At 38.4% G+C, this 26,884-nt stretch overlaps 1 protein-coding gene across 9 annotated transcripts in view; it reads left to right on the top strand.

Annotated features, from left to right (window-relative positions):
• Kif1b (kinesin family member 1B) overlaps positions 1–26,884 on the top strand; it is a 144,808-nt gene that overhangs the window by 42,186 nt on the left and 75,738 nt on the right. For 2 of the 9 annotated variants that reach the window (XM_036179182.1, XM_036179175.1), the window contains exons 6-17: positions 3,203–3,381; positions 3,966–4,077; positions 5,945–6,022; positions 6,964–7,029; positions 8,117–8,134; positions 9,583–9,658; positions 10,759–10,837; positions 11,626–11,768; positions 12,836–12,877; positions 15,866–16,077; positions 20,503–20,582; positions 21,992–22,067. In XM_036179182.1, the coding sequence (XP_036035075.1) occupies positions 3,203–3,381; positions 3,966–4,077; positions 5,945–6,022; positions 6,964–7,029; positions 8,117–8,134; positions 9,583–9,658; positions 10,759–10,837; positions 11,626–11,768; positions 12,836–12,877; positions 15,866–16,077; positions 20,503–20,582; positions 21,992–22,067 (1,161 nt within the window). The remainder of the gene's footprint in view (positions 1–3,202; positions 3,382–3,965; positions 4,078–5,944; positions 6,023–6,963; positions 7,030–8,116; positions 8,135–9,582; positions 9,659–10,758; positions 10,838–11,625; positions 11,769–12,835; positions 12,878–15,865; positions 16,078–20,502; positions 20,583–21,991; positions 22,068–26,884) is intronic. The other 7 variants (XM_036179183.1, XM_036179179.1, XM_036179184.1 and 4 more) reach the window with 5 other exon arrangements.

The raw sequence follows: 26,884 nt of genomic DNA, 5'->3' as shown, positions 1-26,884 counted from the left end.
GTACATTATATACACACTTGTTTATTTGGAAAAAAAGGCAGCTATACTCACTACTATAACACTAACACAGACTTTACATTTGGGAATCACAATTTTTTTCTTTACTTGATGTGAACTATCTTTAATATAGTTAGTAAGTATGTGGTTTTTAAGCTGTTGTTACACACACACAGAGGAAAACACTCTTTGTGAATTGGATTTTATAGTAATGTAAATGGTCTTTTAACATGAACCTACTGTTCTGGGAAATAAAGCTGCTTTTTAAGAAAATGCTAATAGTCTATGCCTCTCCCTCCCTTAAAACAAAACCATGGTTTTTCTGTATAGTCCTTGCTGTCTTGGAACTCACTCTGTAGACCAGGCAGACCTTGAACTCATTTAGATATCCACCTGCCTCTGCTAGGATTAAAGGCGTGTGCCACCACCACCCAGCCTTTATTTATTTATTTATTTATTTATTCATTCATTCATTCATTCATTTATTGATTGATTGATATGTGGTATGGTTTTTGACAGTACTTATGGTTTCTACTTGTTTTATGCAATTGCTTTGGATTTTTTCTTTTTGATAATTAAGGGTTGCATACATTTCTGAATCTTTTAAAAAGTTCTGCTTTATGGCTGTCATATACCAAAAGGGGAATGTGCTTCATTTCAACTTTCTATTTTATTAGCTTGTCTTGTCCTATAACACCTCTTCAAATCAGGTGAAGGACTTTTTGAGCTTATAGGCAATAAGAGAAGGTCCCATGTTATGTTAGTTTTCAGAAATCATTTGGGGTGCATCTTAAAGTCTTTGTGGACGTTATGGTTCCTTGCTACATTTCCTGGTTTCTTTTTTTTCCACTTCTTCACCTGTTTGCCCCCACCATAGTAACTCTTTTTTTCCGCAGGTTCTATGTGGTTGGAAAGTTTCTCCAGTCCAGCCAAGCCCCTGCAGTCCCGAAGCTTGCTTATAAAAATAATCACTCAGAAGCTTATATCAATTACAACTGCTTGGCCATTAGCTCAGGCTTATTACTGACTAGCTCTTACACTTGAATTAATCCATATCTTATTTATGTTTAGCCAATGTGGCTTGTTACGTTTTCTCAGTTCTGCCTTGACATCTTGCTTCTGTGAGACAAAATTTCATTTATTCCTGGCCAGACTATGTACCCCAGGATGACCTTGAACTTTTGATCTTCCTTTGTCCATTGTCTATCTCAGTTCTGGGATTATAGATTTGTACCACCATATCTGGTTTATTGATGCTGAGAATTGACCCATTGCATTCAAGTGGGGTTACTTACGTGGGTTACTTACATGAGTGAGGGATTATTTCTTCAGCTGTATTATTGAAGAAAATGTCTCTTCTTCCTTAGCAACTGTTAACTATAACCAGGGAGGGATGGAGCCTTGTGGGCCCTACCCTCTAGCAACCTGTAAATTCTCAGAGAGGGATGCAGATTTATGAACTCCTTCTCTTCCATTTAAAAATGTTGGCAGGCCCAATCTTGTGTAAGTAATCATAGACCCTGTGAGCTCATGAGTGCAGTGGTCACATCATGCCCAGAAGCCAGTGTTCTACAAAATTCTACCCTTTCCTTCAATTCTTAGGCCATTCTGCCCCCTCTTCCTGTATGATCCCTGAACCTTAGATGGGGGTGGTACAGATGTTCATTTGGGCCTGAGTGTTCAACAGTGTCTCCTTCTCAACACGTTGACAAAGTTCAGACTTGAGTAAAGTTCATTTGGCTGATTTTTGAAACCAACAGGTTGGTTTACTACTTTTCTATGAAGAATAACTACTCACATTTGTAAGACTAGCACATTACTTTTTCCTGTTGAAATCCTGATGATCTGTTGAACAAAGGATTAGAGGACAGGTAATTGACTACATAAACATTGTTTCAGGTTAGGAAATTGTAGCATGATGTGTTCATCACCATGATAGGCATGTCCTGCTGATAGGACAGGAATCCATGACGTATATCACCTGAGCCTTACTAAGTCTTCAGCAAGCCTTTGTCATTGACAAACCATTAATCACTCCTTTTAGTGAATGCGTTGTCCATAGTTAATAACACTGTGGCCAGTCTCAAAGAATTAGTGACTGGGCTGGGGTGATAGCTCGCTTTAAAGTGCTTGCTGTAAAGGAGCCAAGATTGGTGTGAATGTAGAATCCCAGCTCTGAGTAGACAGGGATAGTCAGTTCCCTGGTGCTCTCTTGCCAACAAGCTTCATGCCAGTGAGAGACTCTATCTCAAAAAAAATGTTATGGCTTCTGAAGAAGGACACCCAAGATAAGATTTCTCTCTAGCCTTCCCATGTTTGTCCAGATGAACACAAATCCTTCACCACCACCACCACCACCACCACCATCACCACCACAAGAATTAGTCATTGGTCTCTTTTGTTTCCTCTTTGAATTTTTTTGTTTGTTTGGTTGGTTGGTTGGTTTTTGGGTTTTTTTGCATGTTTGTTTTGTTTTCTTTGGACAGTGTTTCTCTATATAACAGCTCTGGCTGTCCTGGAACTACTCTGTAGACCAGGCTGGCCTTGAACTCACAGAGATCTACCTGCCTCTCCCCAGGTGCTGAGATTAAAGGCCTGTGCCACTACCACCTGGCTATTCCTTGGTTTTAACACTGATCAAAATATTAATTTCCAGGCTCTTAGAGTAACCTCATCTTAAGCCTCAATACTGACAGTAATATGCATTTTTAAAATGCCAATAAAACTGGGTGAGATGGTACATTTCTGTAATCTCAGTACTTGGAAGGCTGAGGCAAGAGGATTGCAAGTTTGAGGCCCAGTTTAGCTACAAAGATCCTGTTTTGGGAGGGCACTAATAAAGTTCTACTAAAAATATATGTTGTGCCTAAGACAAATAACCTCCATGTATACGTTTGCCCTCTTTTCTTTCTTGAGAAAAGAATATTTTAGACTCATGTAGCCTGTTATACACAATACAGTTAGTTGAATTAAGAGTCCAGGACTGTGGTGTTCTGACCTATAATCATACAGCTTTTTATCATTTTTTTTTTCTTTTTAAAATGAGGCAGGATTCCTTTTTTTAGTTTAGGCTTACCATGAATGTATGATCCTTCTGTCTTTGCCTCCTGAATACTGAGTTTTCAGGTCTCTATCACTATGCTTAGCTTTGAAAAAGTGTCTAATGTTTCCAAATCCTTTAATTTACTTTAATAAAATATTCCAGGTGAGCTACATGGAAATTTACTGTGAGAGAGTACGAGATTTACTGAATCCTAAAAACAAGGGTAATTTGCGTGTGCGTGAACACCCGCTTCTTGGACCCTATGTGGAGGATCTGTCCAAGCTGGCGGTCACTTCCTACACTGACATTGCTGACCTCATGGATGCTGGGAATAAAGCCAGGTATGGTAGGAAATAGACTAATAACTGAGTCCTTTGACATATTTTGAGGTTCTTTTTTTCCAGTGTAAGAATTGAAGCCATGTTTGTAGCTGTGAATGTTGCTTTAATTGTGGTCCTTTGAGTCTTTGGCTATGCTGGAGAGGTATAAGCTTCAACATACCAAGTAGCTGTCTTTTCATTAAAATGGTGCATGGTTGAAACAGGTCAGAATTTTTGTTGAGTTAGCTCTTAGGTATTGATTAAGTCATGTTGGCTGTAATGTCTAGATGAGGCTGTGGTAGTAAATTGATTCTGGAGTAAACGAGCACTTCATGAAGAATATAAATTTAATGCTCTAGTGATTACTAAAGGGATAGCTGGAGTACGAAAAGTGTTTCTGATGGGGTGCCTTTGAGTCATGGGGTAACTTGATGGGCTTACAAATAAGACAGCATTGGAGCAATTGTGTAAGTGACAGTCCTTTAGTCTAAGTAAGTTTAAAGCTGTTTTCTGTGATTGTTATGTATGCGTGTATAGAGCCTGCTGTCCATTTAACGCTCCTGGAGAGTTTCTCTTGTCAAACGGTTCACCTTTGGGTTTATTAGGACAGTGGCAGCTACCAACATGAACGAAACGAGTAGCCGTTCCCACGCTGTGTTTACCATCGTTTTCACCCAGAAGAGACAGGAGACTGAGACGAGCCTTTCCACTGAGAAGGTAGGGCAGCTTTTGATCTCTTGTCGTGGAGATACTTTGTGGAGAAGACTAAGGAAACCCTTTTATACTACTACCCTCTGCTTTTTTTGGAAAGCAGAAGTGTTATTCTTTTATTTAGTGGAGGTAGTTTTTAATTTTGACTCACCATTTACCCCACACCAGTGTTCAGTGTGGGTCTTTAATGGAACTGGAAGATATTAAACACGGTCAAAAAATAATTTAAATCTTTGGGTCTAATTATCTTTTTCTTTTTTCTTTTGGTTTTTTGAGACATTTCTCTGTGTAGTTTTGACTGTTCTGTAGAGCCGACTGGCTTGAACTCACAGAGAACCACCTGCCTGTGCCTCCTAAGTGCTGGGATTAAAGGCGTGCACTACCTGGCAGATTTGACCATTATTGATGAATGTTTATATATGTGAAATAGTCAGTATACTGAGAATTTCTGTTACTCTACAAAGTTGCCTCATGACTGTAGTATTTCTCTGTCCCCTCTTCAACATCATCCAGGCTTTTTGTTTGTTTTTTGTTTTTGTTTTTCAAGATAGGGTTTCTCTGTATAACTAGGCATGTGTGACCACCGCCTGGCTCATCCAGGCAGTTCTTAATATGCTTTTTGTCACTATAAATTAGTTTTTATTTGGTATAGTTTTATGTATATGAGATACAGTATATACTATAGTTTTGCTAAATTTCTTTTTTTTGTTTTGTTTTTTCTGTTTTTTTGAGACAGGGTTTCTCTGTGTAGCTTTGCACCTTTCTTGGATCTCGCTCTGTAGACCAGGCTGGCCTTGAACTCACAAAGATCCGCCTGCCTCTGCCTCCTAAGTGCTGGGATTAAAGGCATGCGCTGCCACCACCCGGCTGTTAAATTTCTTACACTATACATTTGCCAAATTTCTCATAATGATTTTGAGATTCCTTCGTGTCCTTATGTTGATAGTTGGTCCCTTTCGCTGCTGACAGATATTTCATTACTTAGGAACATTTGTGTCCGTGTATATGGAGACTTGTGTTGGTTCTTGTTTTCCTGAGCACTTGTTTCATTCTTTAGTCCGGTTTGACCTAGAACTCACTCAGCTCCATGATCCTCTTGCTTCATTCAGCCTTCCAAGTGTTGGGATTTACAGGTTCTACACACCATGAATAGCTGGCAATTTGATTTTTATCTTGTTTTTATTTATATTGGCTAATTTTTTTTTTCTTTTGAGCTGAGGATCGAACCCAGGGCCTTGCACTAAATCCCCAACCCTATATTGGCTAATATTTAAGAATAGGATTGAGTCTTGCGTCAGATGTGGGTTTAGCTTCTGGTTTGTTTTTTTGTTTTGTTTTGTCTTTTGAGGAAGGGTCTCTCCTAAATGCTCCAATTAAAAGCATACTTAGTTTCTTAAGAAACGCCTAAACAGTTTTCAAAATAATCATTGCCACTAGAAATGTATGAGCACTCCAGTTGTTCAATGCTTCATGTTGGTGCCAGTGTAATAGGTTTCATATGTGTGTGTGTGTGTGTGTGTGTGTGTGTGTGTGTGTGTGTGTGTATGCACATGTGCGTATATATAGACGTCAATGTATGTTAAGACACGGCCTCAGTGTGTACCTCTGGCTGGCCTAGAACCTGCTGTGGAGACCTGACTGCCTGGAATTCACAGAAATCCACCTGTCTCTGCTTCCTCGGTACAGGGACTACTCCTGTTTTTGCTGTTAAGTTTTGAATTCATTATCACTGTATAGAGTAGACTGTCTTTGAGCTCATGGATGAGCCTCCTGTCTTTGACTCTGCCTCTTGACTATTGGGATCACAATCGTGTACTACCACACCTAGCTGTCTTGTTACTTTTTAATTTCCATGGTATTGTTCTTTACTTAGGTCAGTAAAATCAGCTTGGTAGATCTAGCAGGAAGTGAACGAGCCGATTCAACTGGTGCCAAAGGAACTCGATTAAAGGTATTTATTTCAGTCATGTGGTCTAGTCAGTTAATGTTTTGTAACATGGATCTATAAACTGTGGCTATGGGCCAAATCTACTTACTGCCTGGTTTTACAAACAAAAATCTTTTGAGAGCTAGCTGTAACTTTTAATTTATGTATTGTTTATGGTGGTATTTACTGTTTTCATATAGGTTCTCATGTAGCCCAGGCTGGCCTTGAACTTAATATGTAGCTAGGATGAGCTTGAACTCTCTGATCCTCCTGCCTCCATTGAGTGTTAAGGGCATGTGCCACCATGTCTCTTTTATGTGGTGCTAGAGATTGGACCTGGTGCTTTGTGTGTGTAGTCAAGCACACTACCAATTGAGCTCAATCCCTAGTCCTCTGTGACTGTTTTATGTCCAGTGGCAGAATTGCACCAGAGACTATGTGACCTACAAAACCCAATTTTTAAATTTAGTTTTTAATGAAAAAATTCCTAATTAGTGATCTATATTTTCAATTAAATGATAAGTTAGATAGCAAAGTAGGTAGGGTAGAGTTTGTGGTTAAGAGTGAACGTTGTATTAGTTGTATTTTGAGAAATGGGCAGAGTTTGGCAAGAGATATACCAGATACTGATGTATAACAGTGCGGACTTTGACAGAGATACTGTTTAACAAGGACAGGGGGTGTGGTCTCAGCATGTTATCAAGGATGCAGAGCAAAAACCAAAGGCTACAGGTGTCTTTAGAACTTGTGTCTTAAAGAAGCAGATACCAGGGCTAAGGAGATGACTCAGTGGCTAAAGTGCTTGCTGCTACTCAAGGACTTGAGTTCAGATCCCCAGCACCCACAGTGGCTGGGTGTGTGTGTGAGGGGGAAGAAGTAGCTATGCTGAGCTTGTAGCATTATAAGTGGTGTACAGTAGTAGAAATTCTTCGTTGTAATTCTTCCATGTTTGGTGTTTATTTTAGGAAGGTGCAAATATTAATAAGTCTCTTACAACTTTGGGCAAAGTCATTTCGGCCTTGGCAGAGGTGGTAAGTTTTCTGTTTCACTCTAAGAGGAAATGTCTGCTCAGCAAGTAAACTTGCTGATACTTATGCTTCTTTGTGAAGGTTATACTGTTTTTGGCCTTACTATGTGGTTGTTTACATTTTGCAGGTAGAGCTAGAATATGATACACTTTGTACTGAATGTAGAATGGAAACAACTGTACCTGTGTAAAGCTAAAGCAGAGACATAAAATTGGATTTTTTTTTTTTTTTTTGGTGCTGAGGACCAAACCCAGGGCCTTGTGCTTGCTAGGCAAGTGCTCTCTACCACTGAGCTAAATCCCCAACCCCTTCTTTTTTGGGGGGAGCTGAGGCTTGAACCCTGGGCCTTGACTTGCTAGGCAAGCACTCTACCACTAAGCTAAATCCCTAACCCCCTGGATTCATTTTTTTGAACCCTATTTCACACCTCATAATAACCAAATATATTTTCGGAGTATTTTGAATGATGTGGTTTTGGAGAATGATGTTAATTTAGAAGCCAATAATATTTTTAAAATTCAGTCATGTATCATTTAATGAGATGAATACATTCTTAGAAATGCACCATTAGATGATTTTGTCATTGTAGTAAGTAGAAAGAATACACTAGAACAATAGGGAAAATAGTATAGTGATATATAGGTGAGTCTCAATCACCAAATGCCATATGTTCAACATAATTATGTGTACTTGTATGTTCTATATGACTGGCAATATAGTAGGTTTGTTTCCACCAACATTTCTACGAACAATGCATTGTGAGATCACCTAATGACAGCAACGACATTGTGATTTTTCAATTCCGTTATAATCTTAACAGACCATCGTTGTCTCTACAATGCACATATAGATTAAAAAGTTCTTGTTTTTGCAGCATTGGCCCAATAAAGGTAAAACAAAGTTTGCATAGTCTTCATTATTTAGGTTTAAAACCCAAGGTAGTTTTTGTATGCTCTAATTTAGATTAATGAGTCATTTCATTCACTTAGAATTAAATCTCTTCTTGTCTCTAGAAAGTGCTCTGATTTCCATTTATTCTAGAGGCTTATCCTGTGTTCTTTTTCTTTCTTTTAAATGCTTTCATTTGTAGGATAACTGCACCAGCAAGGTACGGCGGGGATTGGTCACACTGAACTAGCTAAATGATCATCATCTCTAGGGTTTTCACATTTTTAGAGATAAATAGGGCAGGGCATATGTTAGAGTAGAACCTTCAAAAAGGTTTTATTGCTTTTTTTCTGACTCTGAAATTTAGAATGATTGTTTGGGGTGTCTGTGAATCATGAGACTTCATACTAGAAATAATTAAGGAACATAAAGTACTTTGGAGAAGGAATAGACAAAAGGAACAAGAGAGAAGTTTGAGGAAGCTTTTCTGTTGTGTCATGATGTTTGCTGCAGTGATCTCTAAGAGCGTCTCTTACGAGTTCTGTGAACCACCTGAAAGAGAGTCATTTACATTTCCTCTAGTTCTGTTCTAAAGCATAGTTAATTGATTGAGATTATTGCTAACTAATAAGATAAAACAAGATTATATATTATTAGTCTATCTAGATCCTGTTTTATCTTACTTATTTCCCACGATAGAAGCTTATGGGCAATTTAAAACATTTTTCCTATTATTTGCTTATACATAGATGAAGTAAAAGCTGTAGAATCAATTTAAATTCTCAACAGAAGCTAGAAAAGATTCTTTGTATCTTCCTTTACTCAATGGTGTATATTTTCTCTTCTTTTTATTTCTATACAAATACTCTTAATTTTTTTTGTTATGCTTCTGAATATTCTTCTTATATTAAGAGCACCTAATGGTTAAGAATTATATGACATAAGGTCAGGGTAGAGGCAGTATTTGCATTAAAATATTTAGTATTCAGATGTTTAATTTGTTTTTTCCACTTTTTGGGTCTTGTTTTAAAAGATTTTCTTTATTATAGTTGTGGGTGGGCATATGCTATGGTACATGTGCAGATGTCTGAGGACAACTTTTGTGAGTTGGCTTTCTCCTTTTGGGTACCAGACTTTGTGTTGCCTGGTATATCAAGTCCTGAGCCATCAAACTGGTTATGTTATTTCTTACCTCCTTGTCAAAGAAGTGTTGATAAGTGAAATACTAGGTTTGTTTTAAAATATTAGCAGGCCTAAAGATGTTGATAGGATGGATATTAGATAATAGTATTATATTGTTAAATTTACTAAATTTGTTCCTTATAAACTACATATCTGCTGAAGTATTTAGACCTTGTGCGTGCAATTTACTCAAATGGTTTGGATAATGGCAAAATTATAATGGTTAAAGCTACATGGTAATTCTACCATGTACATTGTAATACTACTCTCTTGAATTTTTATGTTATAAAGATTTAAAAATGAAGTGTTAAAAAGAAATTGTTTTGCATGTGCTTTTTGCATTTGCTTTTTGAAGCTGTGAGTAAAACATGTCAATAATGATGGAATTCCATTACAGTTTGATTATTTCAAAAGTTTAGAATGGTTTGCTTTTCATGTGAATTCTCCCCCATAATATTGCTAAAGTTCTTCCCTTCTCTTTAATAGAGTAAAAAGAAGAAGAAAACTGATTTTATTCCCTACAGGGATTCTGTTCTTACTTGGCTCCTTCGAGAAAATCTAGGTATGTTGACTACTAGTCCACATTACTTTGTAGTTGTGTTTAAAGCTGTTTAATGATGATGTTTTATGGCTCATTATTCCATGTCCGCTTTAGAGAAGAATCATCTTTAGATGATGAGTTCATAGTAACTCAACCTGAGTGCTTCTTGTCTTTTTCTGGTTTTACTTTTGGTTTTCCCTGGTGGATTCACTTACTTCAGACACAAACTAAGGTGCTGTTACTGTCTTCTGTACCCTATACAGCTACTTAAAATGTTGTTCCTTCTTCAGAGCCCTCTGCCCCTGCCAAGGCTTATTTATTTTATGTGCCCAGGTGTTTGCCTACATGTATGTGTGTGCACCATGTGTGTGTCTGGTGTCTGCAGAGTTATAAGGCAGCATTGCATCCCCAGGAACCAAACACTGTTTTCTGCCAAAGCAGTTTGTACTCTTAACCACCAAGCCATCTCTCTAGCCCCTTCCTTAAGAGCACTTAGAAGCTCACATTCCTTTGCCTTTTACATAGCCAAGTACACACTACATAGTCACCTTACATTCTCCTTACTACTGGTGTTTTTTGACCTTTCAGCCTTTCTTCTTATTCCTTGCTCCTCTTTATTCAGAAAAAGCAACCAATCAACTTTCCCATCACCGAGGGCAGTTTTGGTGGAGTGGTTGAGATCTTGATTAGAGTGGTGTTTGTTTATAGCCCAGGCTGGTATTGAACTCCTCGTACTGGCTCCTGTGCAGGAATTATAGACATATGCTACTTTACCTGGCTAGAGTAGTTTTAAGAGAGAGTAGGACAGGAACTGAACATGAGAGTCAGAAAGCAGAATGTGAGTAGAATGGTGCATAGCATGGAAACAGTTCAGAACGTTTTTTGGGCTCTAGGCTTGGTGGCACATAGCTATAATCCCAGCACTTAGGAAATGAAAGCAGAAAGATTGCCGGCTCAAACCAGCAAAGCTCCATGAGACCTTGTCAAAACAAACATGGAAAAAAGAAAAATTTGCTGGCTTTTGACTACATTTTAGGGACTGCTCTCAGCTTTAACACAGTAATAAAATTTTCCTTTTAAAAATGAGTGTAATTTGAGATACTCGTAATTCATTTTCCTAGGTGGTAATTCTCGAACTGCAATGGTTGCTGCTCTGAGCCCAGCAGACATCAACTATGATGAAACTTTGAGCACTCTGAGGTACTCTCCTTTGATCTCAGTAGCTGAGTAGTTTTGTATGCCATAGATTTTCTTACACATTGAAGGCTGTCATGTGATCCCTTTTTCTTATAATATTGGGAAAATTATTTTTTTTTACATTGGAGTTTACTTCTGTGGCTTCCAGATTCATTGGGATATATCAGAGATTTTTTTGGGGGGGTGGGGTGGGGTTTTGAGCTGAGGATCAAACCCAGGGCCTTTCGCTTGCTGGGCAAGTGCTCTACCACTGAGCTAAATCCCCAACAGTAATAAGAGCTTTTTTATAGGAAAGATGTTCAAATTATTTGAGTGAGACATTAGATAACTTTTAGATAATAAAATTTTCTTATAGTATTCATTTTGTTAATAGAAGTGTTCCCTTTTATAGATAGTCTAAAGATATGTTCAAGTAATGCAATTATCAGTACATGTAGCACTGAAGAAGTACCAACAGAATATTCATTAAATTTTTATGTATAGAATAGTTCAATCTGAAACTATCTTCCCTTCTCCCATTAAAGATACTTTTAATACAGTAAAAGAACACTATATAGGCTGACAGACTGCATTTGAGTCTTCTCTCTGGGGTTCATTTCTGTTGTGATCTTCGCCAAAGCACTGACGTTCTGCTGAGCCCCTGTCACTTCCGTAAAGTGCTATAAAGTCTCATACAAATAACTTACTTACCAGGGCTCTTCAGATGTTTGCTTTAGAGGCAAATAGTATGTTATTTCTGAGAAGTAGAGCCTCTGAGAAATGGTAAGGATGCATTTTCTTTCTATATCTAGGTATGCAGACCGTGCAAAACAAATTAAATGCAATGCTGTTATCAATGAGGACCCTAATGCCAAGCTGGTTCGGGAGTTGAAGGAGGAAGTGACCCGATTGAAGGACCTTCTTCGTGCTCAGGGGCTGGGAGATATTATTGATAGTAAGTGAATAAGGATCATATAGCATCTTACTTTCCTCTCTAGATTCTTGTACTTAAAACAAGCTTAGGGCTGGGTGTAGTGGGCACTTGAGAGGCAGAGGGAGGCTGATTTCTGTGAGTTCAAGGCCAGCCTGATCTGCCTGGTGAGCTGTAGGCCAGCCAGAGCCACACAATGAGACCCTACCTCAAGTAAGTAAGTAAGTAGGTAGGTAGGTAGGTAGGTAAGTAAGTAAATAACATAAGTTTAGATTTTAGCGACTTGATGAATCTAAATGGTAGTAAAATGGTTTTATGAGTTTTTTTCCCTTAAAAATGCCAGTGAAATGAAATAATCTCAAATTTTGTTTGTGTAGAATGTGCCCCTAAATCCCAGATTTTTTTAATGCCAAATTTATTCTGAAAAATTAACCACTTCCTAAAAGTATTACTTGGAAGCTCTTGTTTCCCTGGATTAGTGCAGTAGTAATAATGCATGTGTAAGAATTTACCATTCCAGTCTACTTTTAGATAAGATTCATCTTTGAATGACTCTTGTTCTCTATGGAAAAGTGAAGAGGAAAAGTCTACTAATTCTTGTCAAGTTCAAGAAATAGACTTCCAGCAAGTACTGTTGTACGGTGTTCTGTTATAATTCATGCTTTTAAAACTCAGTCATCCTGCTATATAGTATGTAATCCAACCTTTTCTAAGTTGTGGTTGGCAGTGGAGCTCCTTAGTGATCATTATTGCTTAGCAGGTATAAGGCTCTGGTTTTAACCTCAGGACTTACAAAAAAAATTATAAAATAAAATAGATTCTTCAGATAGAATATGGGTTTATTTAGTAAAGCATATTTTTATTTTTAATGTAAAAATATTATATACTTTGAAATACTAACTGATTTCAGACCCTCTTCCAACTTACATCTTATGTATTAGAATCTGGAATTTAATTGATATAATTTGTGAAAATGATAATATATATTACTGAATTTTCATTTTTTTAGCTTCCCAAATGCCAAATCCCAATCTACCTTGCTACTGAATCTGAACTTTGATCCTTGTATTTTCCCTCTTGCTTATCTTTAGTTGATCCATTGATCGATGATTACTCTGGAAGTGGAGGCAAATGTGTGTATATCATGTATTGGTTATTCCCGTACGCTGACTTGCTAATCGGCCTTTGCTGAGTCAGCCTCATAATGAGCTTTGCATGCCAGCAGTCCTAACAGGGAAATCCCAGACAGAGTGTTAGGTAACATCACATTCTCTTGTTTTGACCCTTCTCCATTTAGCAAAGTAACTTCATGACTTTTAGTTTATGCCTTGACTGAAATTGAGAGGTATAAGAATTTGAGTCTCCCACTCAGTCTTCAGTGTTTCTAGCCATATAATTAAATCAAATTCAGAATCACAGTTGGTAAGGCTAGTGATGATAACAGCACACATTTATCAAATGTCTATAATATACCTGGCCCTCTTCTATGCAGCATAAATATATTATCCCTATGAATTCTGTTATTGATAAAATTATTCTATCCTCATTTTACTATAGCCAGGAGTGGTTCCTTTTCTGAGGTGCCATGGTTTCTCGTGTTTAGGTTAGGCAGTTGAACTCAGAGCTCTTGCTTTTAATCATTACTACATCAACACCCCCTTTTCCCTCTTGATTTGCTTCCTTTTATGAACCTATTATTTAATAGGAAAATTCCTTTTTAATTAGCATTGTAAATGTGAGCCTTTGTATAATTACAAAAATCATTTCCAGTTAGCCAAACTGTCTGTAATTAAAGAGCTCTGTGCATGTTGGATTAGTACTCACCTGTGTTTATATGCCATTGGTTTTCCACATATTTGGGCCTTATCTAACATGATCATCAGATAGACATTTTTTCTCTTTTCATAAATTACAGCTTAAAATTTTAAAATCAATGTCTAAGGTGTATGACTTAAATGAAAACATATATAACAAAAGAGCACAAGCCTTTTTTTTTTTTTAGTATAAATGTTACATTGACAAGGAAATAGTTGCTTATGCTTTTAATATAATTCATCAAGATATGTTGAATCTCTATTTGAGGTCTTTCAGATTCTGTTGATCTGTTTATTTGTAGGAAGCCATTTCAGACTAGGGAGTGCATAGGAGAACCCAAACATAGTACCAGTTACTGTATTGAGGACTGGCTTGCCCAAACACACATGTGGCTCTTGACCTGGAACAGCTCTGTCTGAGATCTCCAAAGCTGAAGGATATTGGTGTGGAGAGGATGCCTTCTTGATCTTGCTTTTGTGTTCAAGGTGCTGCTGCTGGCCTGTTGCCTATCTCTTCTCTGAGCAGCTGTGGCATTTCCTGAAAACCATGCATGACTGAGTTTTAATCTTATATCCACAAAGGAGAGCAGCCCTGGCTACTCCTCAGTTTCCCTTTGGATCTACTTCATTTTAGGGCTTGCATGTGTCCACAGGGCCTTCTAAGCTCCATCTGTCCCTCTTTACCACCTTGTCCCACCTTGCTGCCATCATCTGACCAATGAGTTTTGCCCCAGTTCCTGTTTGCCCTTTAAAACATGCCTCTTTGCTTGTTTCCCCATGTTCTATATTTGCAGATGGTAGTTTTCAAACTGTCTTGAAGCAACTGCCACATATTATAAGGGGCTTCAAGAACTGGTTTTCATTGAATAGTAAAGATTAGTAAACCCAGAGAGTGACTGTTTTTCCCAACTACTTCCATTGCCCCACATCCTTTAAGAAAAACCTAGTTTTGATACAAATTTAAGTAATGTAGATTTTCTCAAATTTAAAAATGAGAGCCAGCAAGATGGCTCAGTGTATAAAGGTGCTTGATACCAAGCCTGAGAACCTGATTTAGATTCCAGGTTCCCACATAGTGGAAGGAGAGAACTGACTCTCATAGTTGTTCTCTGACCATACAGGAACCACGTACAAAATAAATAAATGTAATAAAGAACACTTTTAATGAGCTAATTTTAACATCAAAATGTAGATGGGTGCCGTGGCACCCACCTGTAATCCCAGCAGAATCAGCACTTAGAAGTGGGAGGCCAGAGAGTCAGGAGTTCAAGGTTATTCTTGGCCATATATCTAATATGAAGTTAGACTAAGCTGCATGAGACCCTGTCTTCAGACAAACCAACCAAACAAAAAGGATTGTACCAATAATGGTGGTTTCTTTGCTGTTCATTTGAGAAGGATGATTAATGAATGAAATTACAAACAAACAAACAAACAAAAACCCCAAATCACTGAGTTTTGTTATTGGTGGACTTTTTACCAGGAACAAAGTTTAAGATCATAATTTTCAGTTGTGCTCTAGACCTTAGTTAGTGAAAATATGTCTTGAAAACTTGGCTATCATACTAGGAAGGAGACTTTCCGGTGGCTCATTGATTGGGCCATTAGACACAGAAAGATTTTACTCAAATTATCAAATGGTTTTTAAATTTTGTTTTTGTGACTCATAAATGGAAAATATATTAAAACTTGTTAATTTACTAATTGCTCTTTTCTGGTGAAACAACCACTCATTACCTTACTTCCTCAAAATTATTCTCATTTCTACAATTACTTCTTTCAATTTAGAATATATTTTTGGCATATTAACATGCTGCTATGCACAGACTACTAAATGCTCAGAGTTGTAACTAACATTTCTTAAATTTTGTCTGAATTCCATTAAACACTGCTAGGTCAATATGTGGTATTAATTGCTATTTTCCTCTTTCTGTTAAAAACTGCTGGAGTTTAAAAATATAGTAAAACTGTAGCTATTGAAGACTTAGAATAGCAGGAAGAATTTTAAGGACTATAGTTTACCTGTTTAGGAAAAACATCTTTGACGTTCTGGTTATACCCTCCCATACTGGAAACTTCTCATTTCTAAATTCAGAATTGGCTGACTGCTGAGGATCAAATATTACAGCGTGACATGTTTTAGAACTGCCATCTAATACAGTGTTAGAGCTTGTCTCTGTGTTTCAGCGTGTGTTAGTCTTGGCGCTTTGATGCTGTCCTTTCTCACACTGGTGTTCCTTCCTGTCTTTTTTCCTCCTCTGCTTCTTGCCTTCTCTTTTTCTACCTTCCCTTCTTTCTGTCTCCCAGATCTGAAAGATTTTCAGAACAATAAACATAGGTACTTGCTAGCCTCTGAGAATCAACGCCCTGGCAATTTTTCCACAGCATCCATGGGGTCCCTTACTTCATCTCCATCTTCATGCTCCCTTAGTAGTCAGGTGGGCTTAACATCTGTGACCAGTATTCAAGAGCGGATCATGTCTACACCTGGAGGGGAGGAAGCCATTGAACGTCTGAAGGTGAGTCTAAAGATTGAATGCAGAGCACTTTGTGTCATTCCAGAGAGCAGAACTAGGACTGAATGAACAGCATGGAAATTTTGACTTAGCACATGGAGATGCTAACAGTTAGAGGTACCCTGAAAATGAAATTACTCATTTTTTAAGTTAATTTTTTTTTTTATCAGCATGTTTGAGTTTGACTTGGCCAGAGATGGAAAGGTCATAAGTTAGCCATGCAAAATAACTGATGAGTAGAGACTTAGAATAATTTGGGGGTAATTTATAAGTCATAGTAAAGATGCTTGTTATAAATTTAGTTTTAAAGCCATACATGAGCCTCAAGGTCATTCTGGCTACATAGTGAATTTGACGCCAGCCAAGGCAATATGAAACTCTTTCTAAAGTAGTAATTATTTTGTTTTAAATGAAAGAACTAGTTGGAAAACTTGGTTTCATTGAAGATAGAATTCTCTGTAGAGCCATTCCTCTGTTAGTAAAATTAAATACAATTAACTGGAAGTTTGAACATTTGAGTAGTAATATCAGGTTTATTAGGTTGCATGAATTTATACCTTCTAGAAGTCCCCTCAAAGCCTTTAGTTACAGAAGAAGCAGGCTTTCTCCTTCACCTGGGGTCCCTGGGCCATGGTGCTGCACATTTGCAGATTGCCCACTCTGTTGATTACTTGTTGGAACCAAATACCTGAGGAGATGCAACTTATTTTATCTCATGGTTTGAGGTTAGTCTATAGAGAAGGCATGGCAGTACTCAGTTACTTTCCCCTTTCCCTCTTCATTTCAGTCTGGGAGCCCAGTTTGTAGAATAGTGCTGCCACATTCATGGTGGGATTTCTCTCTTAGTTCAGTTTCCCTGGCAGTTCTCTCACAGACACAGTTAGACATGTATCTTATTTAAATCCAGTTAAGTTGATGAACCATTACATTATCCCTGGCTCCCAGCTCTGTGGATGGAGGGTTCTTTTAGCTGGTTGCCGGCTGTACCTGCTTCTGTCTTGTCTCTGTGAATGCGAAAGTCAGGAGCAGTGCTTGTCCTATTCCCTTCGGTGATTACAATCAGGTTTTCTCTTTTTTGCTTACTACCTCCAGGGATATTGTTTCCCTCTACCTTTTGGCCTTTGTGTTCAAAAGTGCCAGGGCAAGGGAAACTCACTTAGAACCAATCAGGGATCCTCTTCACCATCCCCCATTACAAGTTGCTGCCCATTTAAAGACAAATTAAGAACAGTGGTACTCTAATAGGTAAAGGTTAAGAAAGAAAGGGCCAGCGGTGGTTGTGCACACTTTTAATCCCAGCACTCAGGAGACAGAGGCAGGTGGATCTCTGCGAGTTCGAGGCCAGCCTGGTCTACAAAGTGAATTTCAGAACAGCCAGGGCTACACAGAGAAACCCTGTCTCGAACAAGGCAGACTAGCTTGTTGAACATCTTCACTGCTAAAAGTGAGTTAGTGTCAGATGCTTTTGTTTTAGTTCTCAGGTGAAGCTGTAACAGATTTTTATATGGAATGGGCTTCAGAGTTTTCTTTCTTATCATCCCATTCTTCCCCTTGGCATTTTCCTTACTTCAGAAAGAAGGTGATTCCAGAAATAAAACCAATGCTTAGGGTTGGGGATTTAGCTTGGTGGTAGAGCGCTTGCCTAGCAAGTGCAAGGTCCTGGGTTCAATCCTCAGCTAAGAAAAAAAAAAAAAAAAAAAAAAGTATGTTAGGGGTTGGAGAGATGGCTCAGTGGTTAAAGAGCACCAACTGCTCTTCCAGAGGTCCTGAGTTCAATTCCCAGCACCCACAGCCACCTGTAATGAGACCTGGTGCCCTCTTCTGGCCTGCAAGGACACGTGCAGACAGAACATTGTATGTACAGTGAATAAATAAATCCTAAAAAAAAAAAAAAACAACAACAACAACAACAACAAAAAAACAAAACAAAAAAACCTCAATGCTTTTGTGTCCTGATTCAGAAAGTAAGTGAAGTTCTAAAATGTCTAAAATGCCTGGCAAAAGGAGAGGAAGGAGCAATCTTTGAGGGTACAGGGTGATCTCTGCTGTTGTCAAATTGACTTGGAAGCTTTCCTATAGACTTTATTGATGTTCTGTGTGGGAAAGTATATTCATTCACAAATTTTCTCATAAGTTGGGGTCAGTGATCATATTGCCAGCAGGACTCTGGCAGTTGGGATAAGTCAAATTTCCCTCTTACTATTTTATATCAAATTTTGCTTTGGGGATTGTGAATCTTAATTGTCATTGTATTGTGCCTTACTGCACAAACAAGATTACCCTTTTTCCCCTCTGGTGTAAAGGAGAAATTTCTTTCTGGCTGCCAGCTAGAACCAACTGAAAATAATACCACATGTTAAGTGTTAAGACAATAACTAGGTTTTTTAAGAATTAGGTCACCTAGTGTCTTCCAAATGGCTTCTAGGGAATAATGCTGTCATTATTCAAGGAACTCTCCCCTCAGCTGCATAATTTCGTGAAAACAAAGCTGTAATACGTTAATCAACAAATAAATTGCTCTCTTAATTTTCCCTGAAACAACGTAAGTAGACTATTCCTTTCCCTTGCTTTATTCTAGAGTGCAAATAGCTCCTTACAGCTTTGTGTTCAGTGTCATGCAGTAGTTCACTGAAGCATAAGCGCCTTAGTTCTGCTCTGAGTTTGTGAATGGTGAGAATTCCTTTTGGACAGACCTGCATTTTAATGATGCAGGCAGAGAACATCTTTCGTTCAGAGTGTGGGACAGCAGTTGTACAATAGAACCGCTTGAGAATGTCTTAGGAGCTGCATTCCTAAGCCATGACACCACAAAAGAAAATACTGCAATGGAAAACAGCGACAGTAGAGGCTAATTCATCTTCCTAACTGTTTATTTGCCTTTGCTTCTCTGTATCTGTAACTACAGACCAGTGTTCATCACTGCTTTTACATAGGTGCTGCTACTTCTTTCTCCATTAAATAGCCTATTTCCATATGTAGTGTTAATGTCTCAGTTCCTCTATAAACATCGCTGGCAAAAAGAAAAAAAAAAGATAGTGGTATATAATTTTACTTTTAAGCCACAACTTAAACTGAACTGAAATCTTTGTGTGTGTGATTTGGTTATTTTACTCAGTAAAGTTTTAAGCATGCAGCTATAGCCACTGGCTCTGATATTTATAGACTGGCATCAAAGTCAGTACTGTGAGTGCCATTGCCCAGACTCAGCCTATAAATAATCATAACCATCCATCACAAGAGCAGGCAGGGCAAATGCTGTGCTAAGCAGTCTGAGGACCCACACTTGGAGCTCATTCAGAAAGCATGCTGTCCAGTACAGTAAACCCTTAGTTCTCTGATGGCTTCAAGGAATGTTCCATGGAGTGATCATTCAACCTTCTGACTGTCAAAACCTAAACTACCATTTTTATGTGTGTGTGGAAGTGTGTCTGATTTGCCCTATCAAAATTTCTGCCTTCTTATTGAATCATCAGAAAGAAATAAAAAGCTGGTCATGGTGGCACATACCTGTAGTCTCAGCGCTTGGAAGGCTAAACCAGGAGGACTAGGAATTCAGCATTATCCTTGGCTAAATCATGAGTTTTGAAGCCAGGGATGGCTACATGAGACCCTGTGTCAGGTCTCATGTCTCAAAAAAGTGAGTGAATGAATAAATGTAAAGAAAGAGCCAGGAAACCCAGCTCAAGGAATAGGATGGGCTTAGGTTAATTACATAGTTTTTTTTTTTTAATCTGTGAAATGATTGTGTAATAAATGATTACTTAGTCTTTGCTAGCACTAAAGGTTTGCTAGTGTGCCACTCAACTGACATTTTCTTTAGGCTGTCCTTGGAGCTTTTTCAAGACAATGAATGTTTAAACATTATAAATATTTATAACTTGAAGCCATGATTAAAAAAAGAAGATCTTTTTTTTTTTTTGGATGTTGATATTACCTTTCCTGTCTTGTTCACATACACATGGATTCACTATTTACCTATTTCTATTAGGATTTGGAAGATCTTTGTGTCTGAGGTTTACTTAGTTTTACACTTCGTATTTATGATTCCTACCTTATTAAAAAAAGGGGGGGGGCTGGAGAGATGGCTCAGAGGTTAAGAGCACTGACTGCTCTTCCAGAGGTCCTGAGTTCAATTCCCAGCAACCACATGGTGGCTCACAACCATCTGTAATGAGATCTGGCGCCCTCTTCTGGCCTGCAGTCATACATGCTGTATACATAATAAATAAATCTTAAAAAAAGGGGGGGGTTGGGGATTTAGCTCAGTGGTAAAGGGCCTGGGTTCGATCCTCAGCTCCAAAGAAAGAAAAAAGAAAAAGAGCCATCATTTTGGAGTCTTCCTTTGTCTTCTAAGGGTATTATGTGTCTTATGCTTTCCTTGCTGAATATGGTGTGTTAAGACTCTTCAACCTGTACGTCCTTCCATAGGAGTCAGAGAAGATCATTGCTGAGTTGAACGAAACCTGGGAAGAGAAACTTCGTAAAACAGAGGCCATCAGAATGGAAAGGTTGGGAGATAAAAATCTGGGACACTACTAAGTTTTCTGGGAAGTCTGAGTTACTTTTGTAATAAGAAAAGATGAAATAGAATGCAAAAAAAACCAACTCTCCCCACCTAAAACACAACACAAATGAATATACAGGGGAAGTTGTATCCAATAACATTTAAACTTTGAAGTGAAAGCTACATATTTAGAGAGTTTCTAAGGCAGTGGTTCTCAACCTGTGGGTCATGACCCCTTTGGGAGTTAAATGACCCTTTCACAGGGGTCACATATCGGATATTTACATTACAATTCATAACAGTAGCAAATTTACAGTTATAAAGTAGCAACAAAAATAATCTTATGGTTGGGAGTCACCACAACATGAGGAACTATATTAAAAGGATGCAGCATTAGGAAGGTTGAGAATCCGTGTTCTAGGGAGTCATATGCTTAGTAGTTTCTACACTTGAATGTTGCTTTTGATTGAGAAAAACCATACCAAATAAAGGAGATTTTTCATTTGTATAAAGTAGACTTTGCTTGGCAGAGGCCCATATGCAAAGACCTGTTCTGACTCTGTCTTTTCAAGTTACTTTGTCTAGAACCTTTTGGGTAAAGGTTGCAAACTTTTAAACTTCTTGTTTTGTCTAGACTGTTGGAATAAATACACACTTTTTTTTTTAAAGTCAGTTCCTATCTTCCATCTTTATGAAAATGAGGGCAAAATGAACTTTGATGTACTATCAGTAAATGTAACAAAGAATTTTCTTACTTATATTAGATTTTTTTAAACTAGAATTATCTGGGCAGGCAAGATGTCTCAGCACGTAAAGGCACTTTCTACTCAAGCCTGCTCACCTGAATTTGATCCTTGAGCCCCACTTAAAGGTGGGAGAAGAGAATCAAGTTTGTGAAGTTCCCCACAACATTAGGCACACACGCGCGCGTGTACACACACACACACACACACACACACACACACACACACACACACCAAACAAAAATGAAAAGAAAACCAAAACCTTCCTAGAATCACTCTACCAAAATGGGGAGGAAGGGGGATGGGAACATCACATTTGAGAAACATCATGTTTACAGAGTGTATTTCATAGACCTAAGCCCCACCTTGCCACTCACTCCCGTATTAAATCTGTGCTTCACTGTGTTACAGCCAGAGTGCCACCCCCTAGTTACTTCGATTGCTTTCTTAGATTCTGGGGAGATTGTTGTTTTTGAAGTTGGATGCAAAATTCTTACCTGGCTGATCAGAACTTTAGCATGGGAATGAAAATATTCATTATTCTTTGACTTACTTTGAACATGGTTTCATGTCCTTGTTCTCTAGTTCTTTTGAAACTAACTGAGTTGACGTGTTGGTGTTGGTGTTCTGATTTACTCAGGGTTTTGTTTTGTTTTGTTCTTTTTTCTAGAGAAGCTTTGTTGGCTGAGATGGGAGTTGCCATACGGGAGGATGGAGGAACTCTTGGAGTTTTCTCACCTAAAAAGGTAGGAAGCCGTGCTATAAAACTCAAGGAAACAAAACATTTTGTCTTTATAAACCTCTTCATGTCTTTCTGATAGAGCCGTTTTTATCTAGATCCTTAGCATAACTTCAGATATTTCTGCTTTCATCTTACTGTACAAGGGCAACCTAGTTGTAAAATGATTGTAGTGTTTACAAAAGAAAAAACCCAGGGCAGTGAGTCTATTTAAGCATCTCTTTGTCACTCCTCTTACCTTCCTGACCTAGCTAGCTGTAGCACCAGTTGCTTTAGTCATGTTCCTGTTTAATTGCTTGCCTACCTTGCAATTAGCCCTGGGTTTGATCTCTATTTAGTTCCATACATTTTGGGAAGGGTGCCATATGCCTGTAATCCTAGTGTTTAAGAGTTGGGGGTTGGGGATTTAGCTCAGTGGTAGAGCACTTGCCTAGCAAGCGCAAGGCCCTGACTTCGATCCTCAGCTCAAAAAAAAGGTTAATTCGCCGGGCGTTGGTGGTGCATGCCTTTAATCCCAGCACTCAGGAGACAGAGGCCGGCGGATCTCTGTGAGTTCGAGGCTAGCCTGGGCTACCAATTGAGTTCCAGGAAAGGAACAAAGCTACACAGGGAAACCCTGTCTCGAAACACCCCCCCCCCCAAAAAAAAAAGAGTTGGGGGCAGTAGGGTTTGTGAACAACAGTACGGTCCCATGATTTCTATAACAACTACTTCTGTTAGGAAGCAGCTTCAGTCCTTACCCTCTGGATGCCTCTGCTCCCTTTTCAGCATGCTTTTTTTTTTTTTTTTAGAGAAGTAATTAGATTAGTCACTTTCCTACTAATGTAACCATAGTTGTAGAATAGTTAGGGACCTTTTAGTTAATTGGACTGATAGCATGACTTGTGTGTTCTTTTTGACTTGAGTTGCTTCTTAGTTTTGAATACTAGAATACCTTATTAAATAATTGTTTTGTGTGCTTTTTTAAAATATGACAACCGTAGAGCATGTATTAATAATGTACCAAGCATTTGTCTCACTACTGATAACTTCCCTCAAGGTTCCTTCCTTCAAGAGTATATCTCTGTGGTACTCTACCATGTGTATTGCCTACTACTGTATTATTAACAAGTATTTATGTGCATAGATTATGTTCTATGTTAAAAATACGAGGTCAGAGAGTTTTGAATTGGCACTTTTACTTGATGTGAACCAGCGTTTTTATGATTTTTTTGTGAGGATTCTTTTGCTTACTTTTTTTTTTTTAATCATAGTCACAATACTGTCTTACAAATTCCAATATGTTATTTTCAACAGAAAACATTGATTTAGCTGGGTATAATGGCACACATCTACAATCACAGCACTTGGGAGGGGAATGCAGGAAGATTAGAGTCCAGGACCTGCTTTATAATAAATTCAAATCCAACCTAAATCATACACAAGAAGAAAAGGGCTGGAGAGATGGCTCAGCAGTTAAGAGCACTTGCTATTTTTCCAGAGGACCCTACTTTGGTTTCTGGCACCCAAGTTGGGAGGCTAAAAACTGCCTGTAACTCCAGCTCTAAGGAATCCAAAGCCCTCTTCGGACCTTGTGGGTACCTCCTCCACTCTCCCCCCACATAAACAAATGGAAATAGATCTTTTTTAAAAAGAAGTCATTAAGTCAGACATGGTGGTGCACACCTTTAGTCCCATCACTTGCCAGCACATGGAAGGCAGAGGCAGGAGGATCTCTGTGAGTTGAAGGCCAACCTAGTCTACAGAGTGAGTTCTAAGACAGCCATATCTACACAGAGAAACCCTGTCTTAAAAGCCAAAAAAAAAAAAAAAGGTTGATTTAGAGATATATAGAACATAGACAATTACATATGTATGTGAAGTTAAGTCATTTTTACCTTAATGATGTATTTATTCATACATACATTGTAGAGATTTTAGCAGTTACAGTTTTAATAGAGTTTAGATTGTGCTTTTGCATACCTCCAAAAGTTTTTCTTCTTTTGAGAGGGTCTCGTATATCCCAGGTGGATTAAAACTCAGTATGTAGCAGAAGATAACCTTGAATTTCTGATCCCCCTGACTTTAACTCAAGCAGTGGGACTGTAGGTGTGTGGCACCCTTCCCCCATATATATGGTAGTAGAGCTCAAACCCAGGGTTAATTGCCTGCAAAGCAAGCCCTTTACCAACTGTGCTACAGCCACAACCCTTAAGTTTTCATGAGGTTGTGTGTGTGTATATTTAGAATTGCAATTCACTAATAGAACACTTTTCTACTACATATAGACCTGGGTTCTATCTTTAGCACTGGAAAAAGCAAATAAACAAACAATAAAACTTACAAAAATAATTTGGTGTGGTGTGGTGGCACACACCCTTAATCACAGCACTTTGGAGGCAGAGTCAGGTGGATCTCTGAGTTCAAGACTAGCCTGGTCTACATAGTGAGTTTCAGGGCAGCCAGGGCTACACAAAGAAAATATCAGATAACATAAAATAAGTAAAAATGTGATTTTTTTTTTTTCTTTCGAGACAGGGTTTCTCTGTGTAGCTTTGCGCCTTTCCTGGAACTCGCTTTGGAGACCAGGCTGGCCTCGAACTCACAGAGATTCACCTGCCTCTGCCTCCTGAGTGCTGGGATTAAAGGCATGCGCCACCACCGCCTGACAAAATGTGATATTTATAAGAATTTAAAATAACCCAAAGAATTGTAATGTAAGCAGCATAAAATTACAAGCTGAACTCTACTTTCAAAGATTTTTCTTGCTTTAATTTTCTAGACTTCTCAGGAAAGGGAAAGAAGCACTGTAGAGCACATAGTGACGTGGTTGAAACTCACTTTCCTTTTTTTTTTTCCATAATTAAAAAAAGTTATGTGCATTGTTGTTTTGCATGCATTTATGTCTATGTGAAGGTGTTAGATCCTGGAGTTACAGACACTTGTGAACTGCAATGTGGGTGTTACGCTTGAACCCAGGTCCTCTAGAAGAGCAGTCAGTGCTCTTAACTACTGAGCCTTCTCTCCAGCCCCTAGACTCTCTTTTCTTAGTTCCCTAATGAGATTTTAAAAAATACTGCCCATTAGCTGTGCAGTGGTGGAGCATACCTTTGATCCCAGCACTGGGGAAGCAGAGGCAGGCTGATCTCTGAGGCTAGCCTGGGTCTACAGAGAAAGTTCCAAGACAGCCAGGGTTACCCAGAGACACCCTGTTTCACAAAAACAAATAAACAAACAAACAAGCAAGCAAACAAAAAGAATGCTGCCCATTGAGGGCTTTGACTTTTTCAGAGCAGCCCAGTTCTTCCATCAGAAAAGTAGAAGCTGGTGAAGATGCAGACATCTCTTTAATTCCTTTTAGACCATCCTTGGCAGTCCCATTTCCTTACCACTCAGCAGACCTTCTTTCGTTCTTCCATATTTGCTGGCACTGTCTTGAGTAGATGTTTGCCCCAAGACCATGTGACTTATTTTTGGATTCCAGTGAAGGCTTTTCACCAAAGAAAAGTTTTCAAAATTTTTGGAAATACTAGTGTTAGATGAAGAATACTTTTAGAAGATGTTTATGTTGTTGGCTATTAGCAACTATAATTTTTTTTCTGGTAAGGTAAATACTAGTAAGATAATAGCTAGGGCCATGAAAATTATAGTGGGGGAACTTCAAAGGTATTATTATTTTAATAAAAAAATGGAAAATCTGTTTTAGGAATTTTGGTTTCTTTCGAGACAGAGTTTCTCCATGTAGTCCTGGCTGTCCTGAGACTCACTCTGTAGATGGGGCTGGCCTGGAACTCAGAGATCTCTGCCTTTGCCTCCCGAGTGCTAAGAATAAAGGTGTGCATCACCACCACCCAGCTGTTTTAAATTTCTTAATCTAGGTATTTACAAAAATTGTATTTAACTTATCCAAGAATTGGTCTGTTTTCATTGTGCCTTTGTGTTCAATGCTTTGCCCTTATGAGGATCTGGGCCTTGGCTCAAGTAAAGGTGCTTGCCACTGAGCCGGACAACCTGAGTTTGAACCCCAGAACCTACAAGGTAGAAGGATAGAACAACTTTCCTCAAATTGTCCTCTGATTCCCATATGCCTTTTGTGACACATGTGTATACACACACTCACAGCACACATATATACACACATACAAAACAAATGTTTGTTAAAAAACACAAACAACTTGGTGTTAGAGATGGCTCAGTGACTATGAACATCTGCTGTTCTTCAGAGGACCCAGGTTTGTTCCTGCACACATGCTGAGCAGCTCACAGCTGCCTATAACTAGGCAATGATTCTCAAGGTCTCCACCCTTTGTGAGGTCGACTGACCCTTTTCAGTGATCACCTCAGACCATTGGAAAACATGGATGTTTACATTAATATTCATAATAGTAGCAAAATTATAGTTTTATGTTTGTGGGTCACTACAACATAAACTGTATTAAAGGGTTGTAGCATTAAGAAGATTGAGAACCTCTGTTCTAGAGGATCTGATGCCCTTTTATGGCCCCCACATATATTAATATTCTCTTTCTCTGTCATACACACACATACTTAACTTAAAACAGAAAAGTGTTGTTTTTTTTTTTAATTTTAGAGCTCATGTTCTTATTTGTTTCATTTTATGTGTTTGTTTTGCTTGTATATATGTTCTGATTGTCAAGTGTCTGGTGTTCATGGGCCAAAAGAGATCATCAGATCCACTGGAAGAGGTGTTGCAGATGCTTGTGAGCACCCAAGTCGGCACTTGGGATCCAACATGAGTTCTCTGGAGGAACGAACAGTTGTCTTAACTACTGAGCTATGTCTCCGGCCCCATTTTTATTTTATTTTATTTTTTGAAACGATCTC

The sequence above is a fragment of the Onychomys torridus genome, chromosome 2 (assembly GCF_903995425.1).
Source record: "Onychomys torridus chromosome 2, mOncTor1.1, whole genome shotgun sequence".
Taxonomy (NCBI): Eukaryota; Metazoa; Chordata; class Mammalia; order Rodentia; family Cricetidae; genus Onychomys; species Onychomys torridus.
Note: the sequence above shows the minus strand (reverse complement) of the source record. Positions and strands in the feature narration are given on the sequence as shown.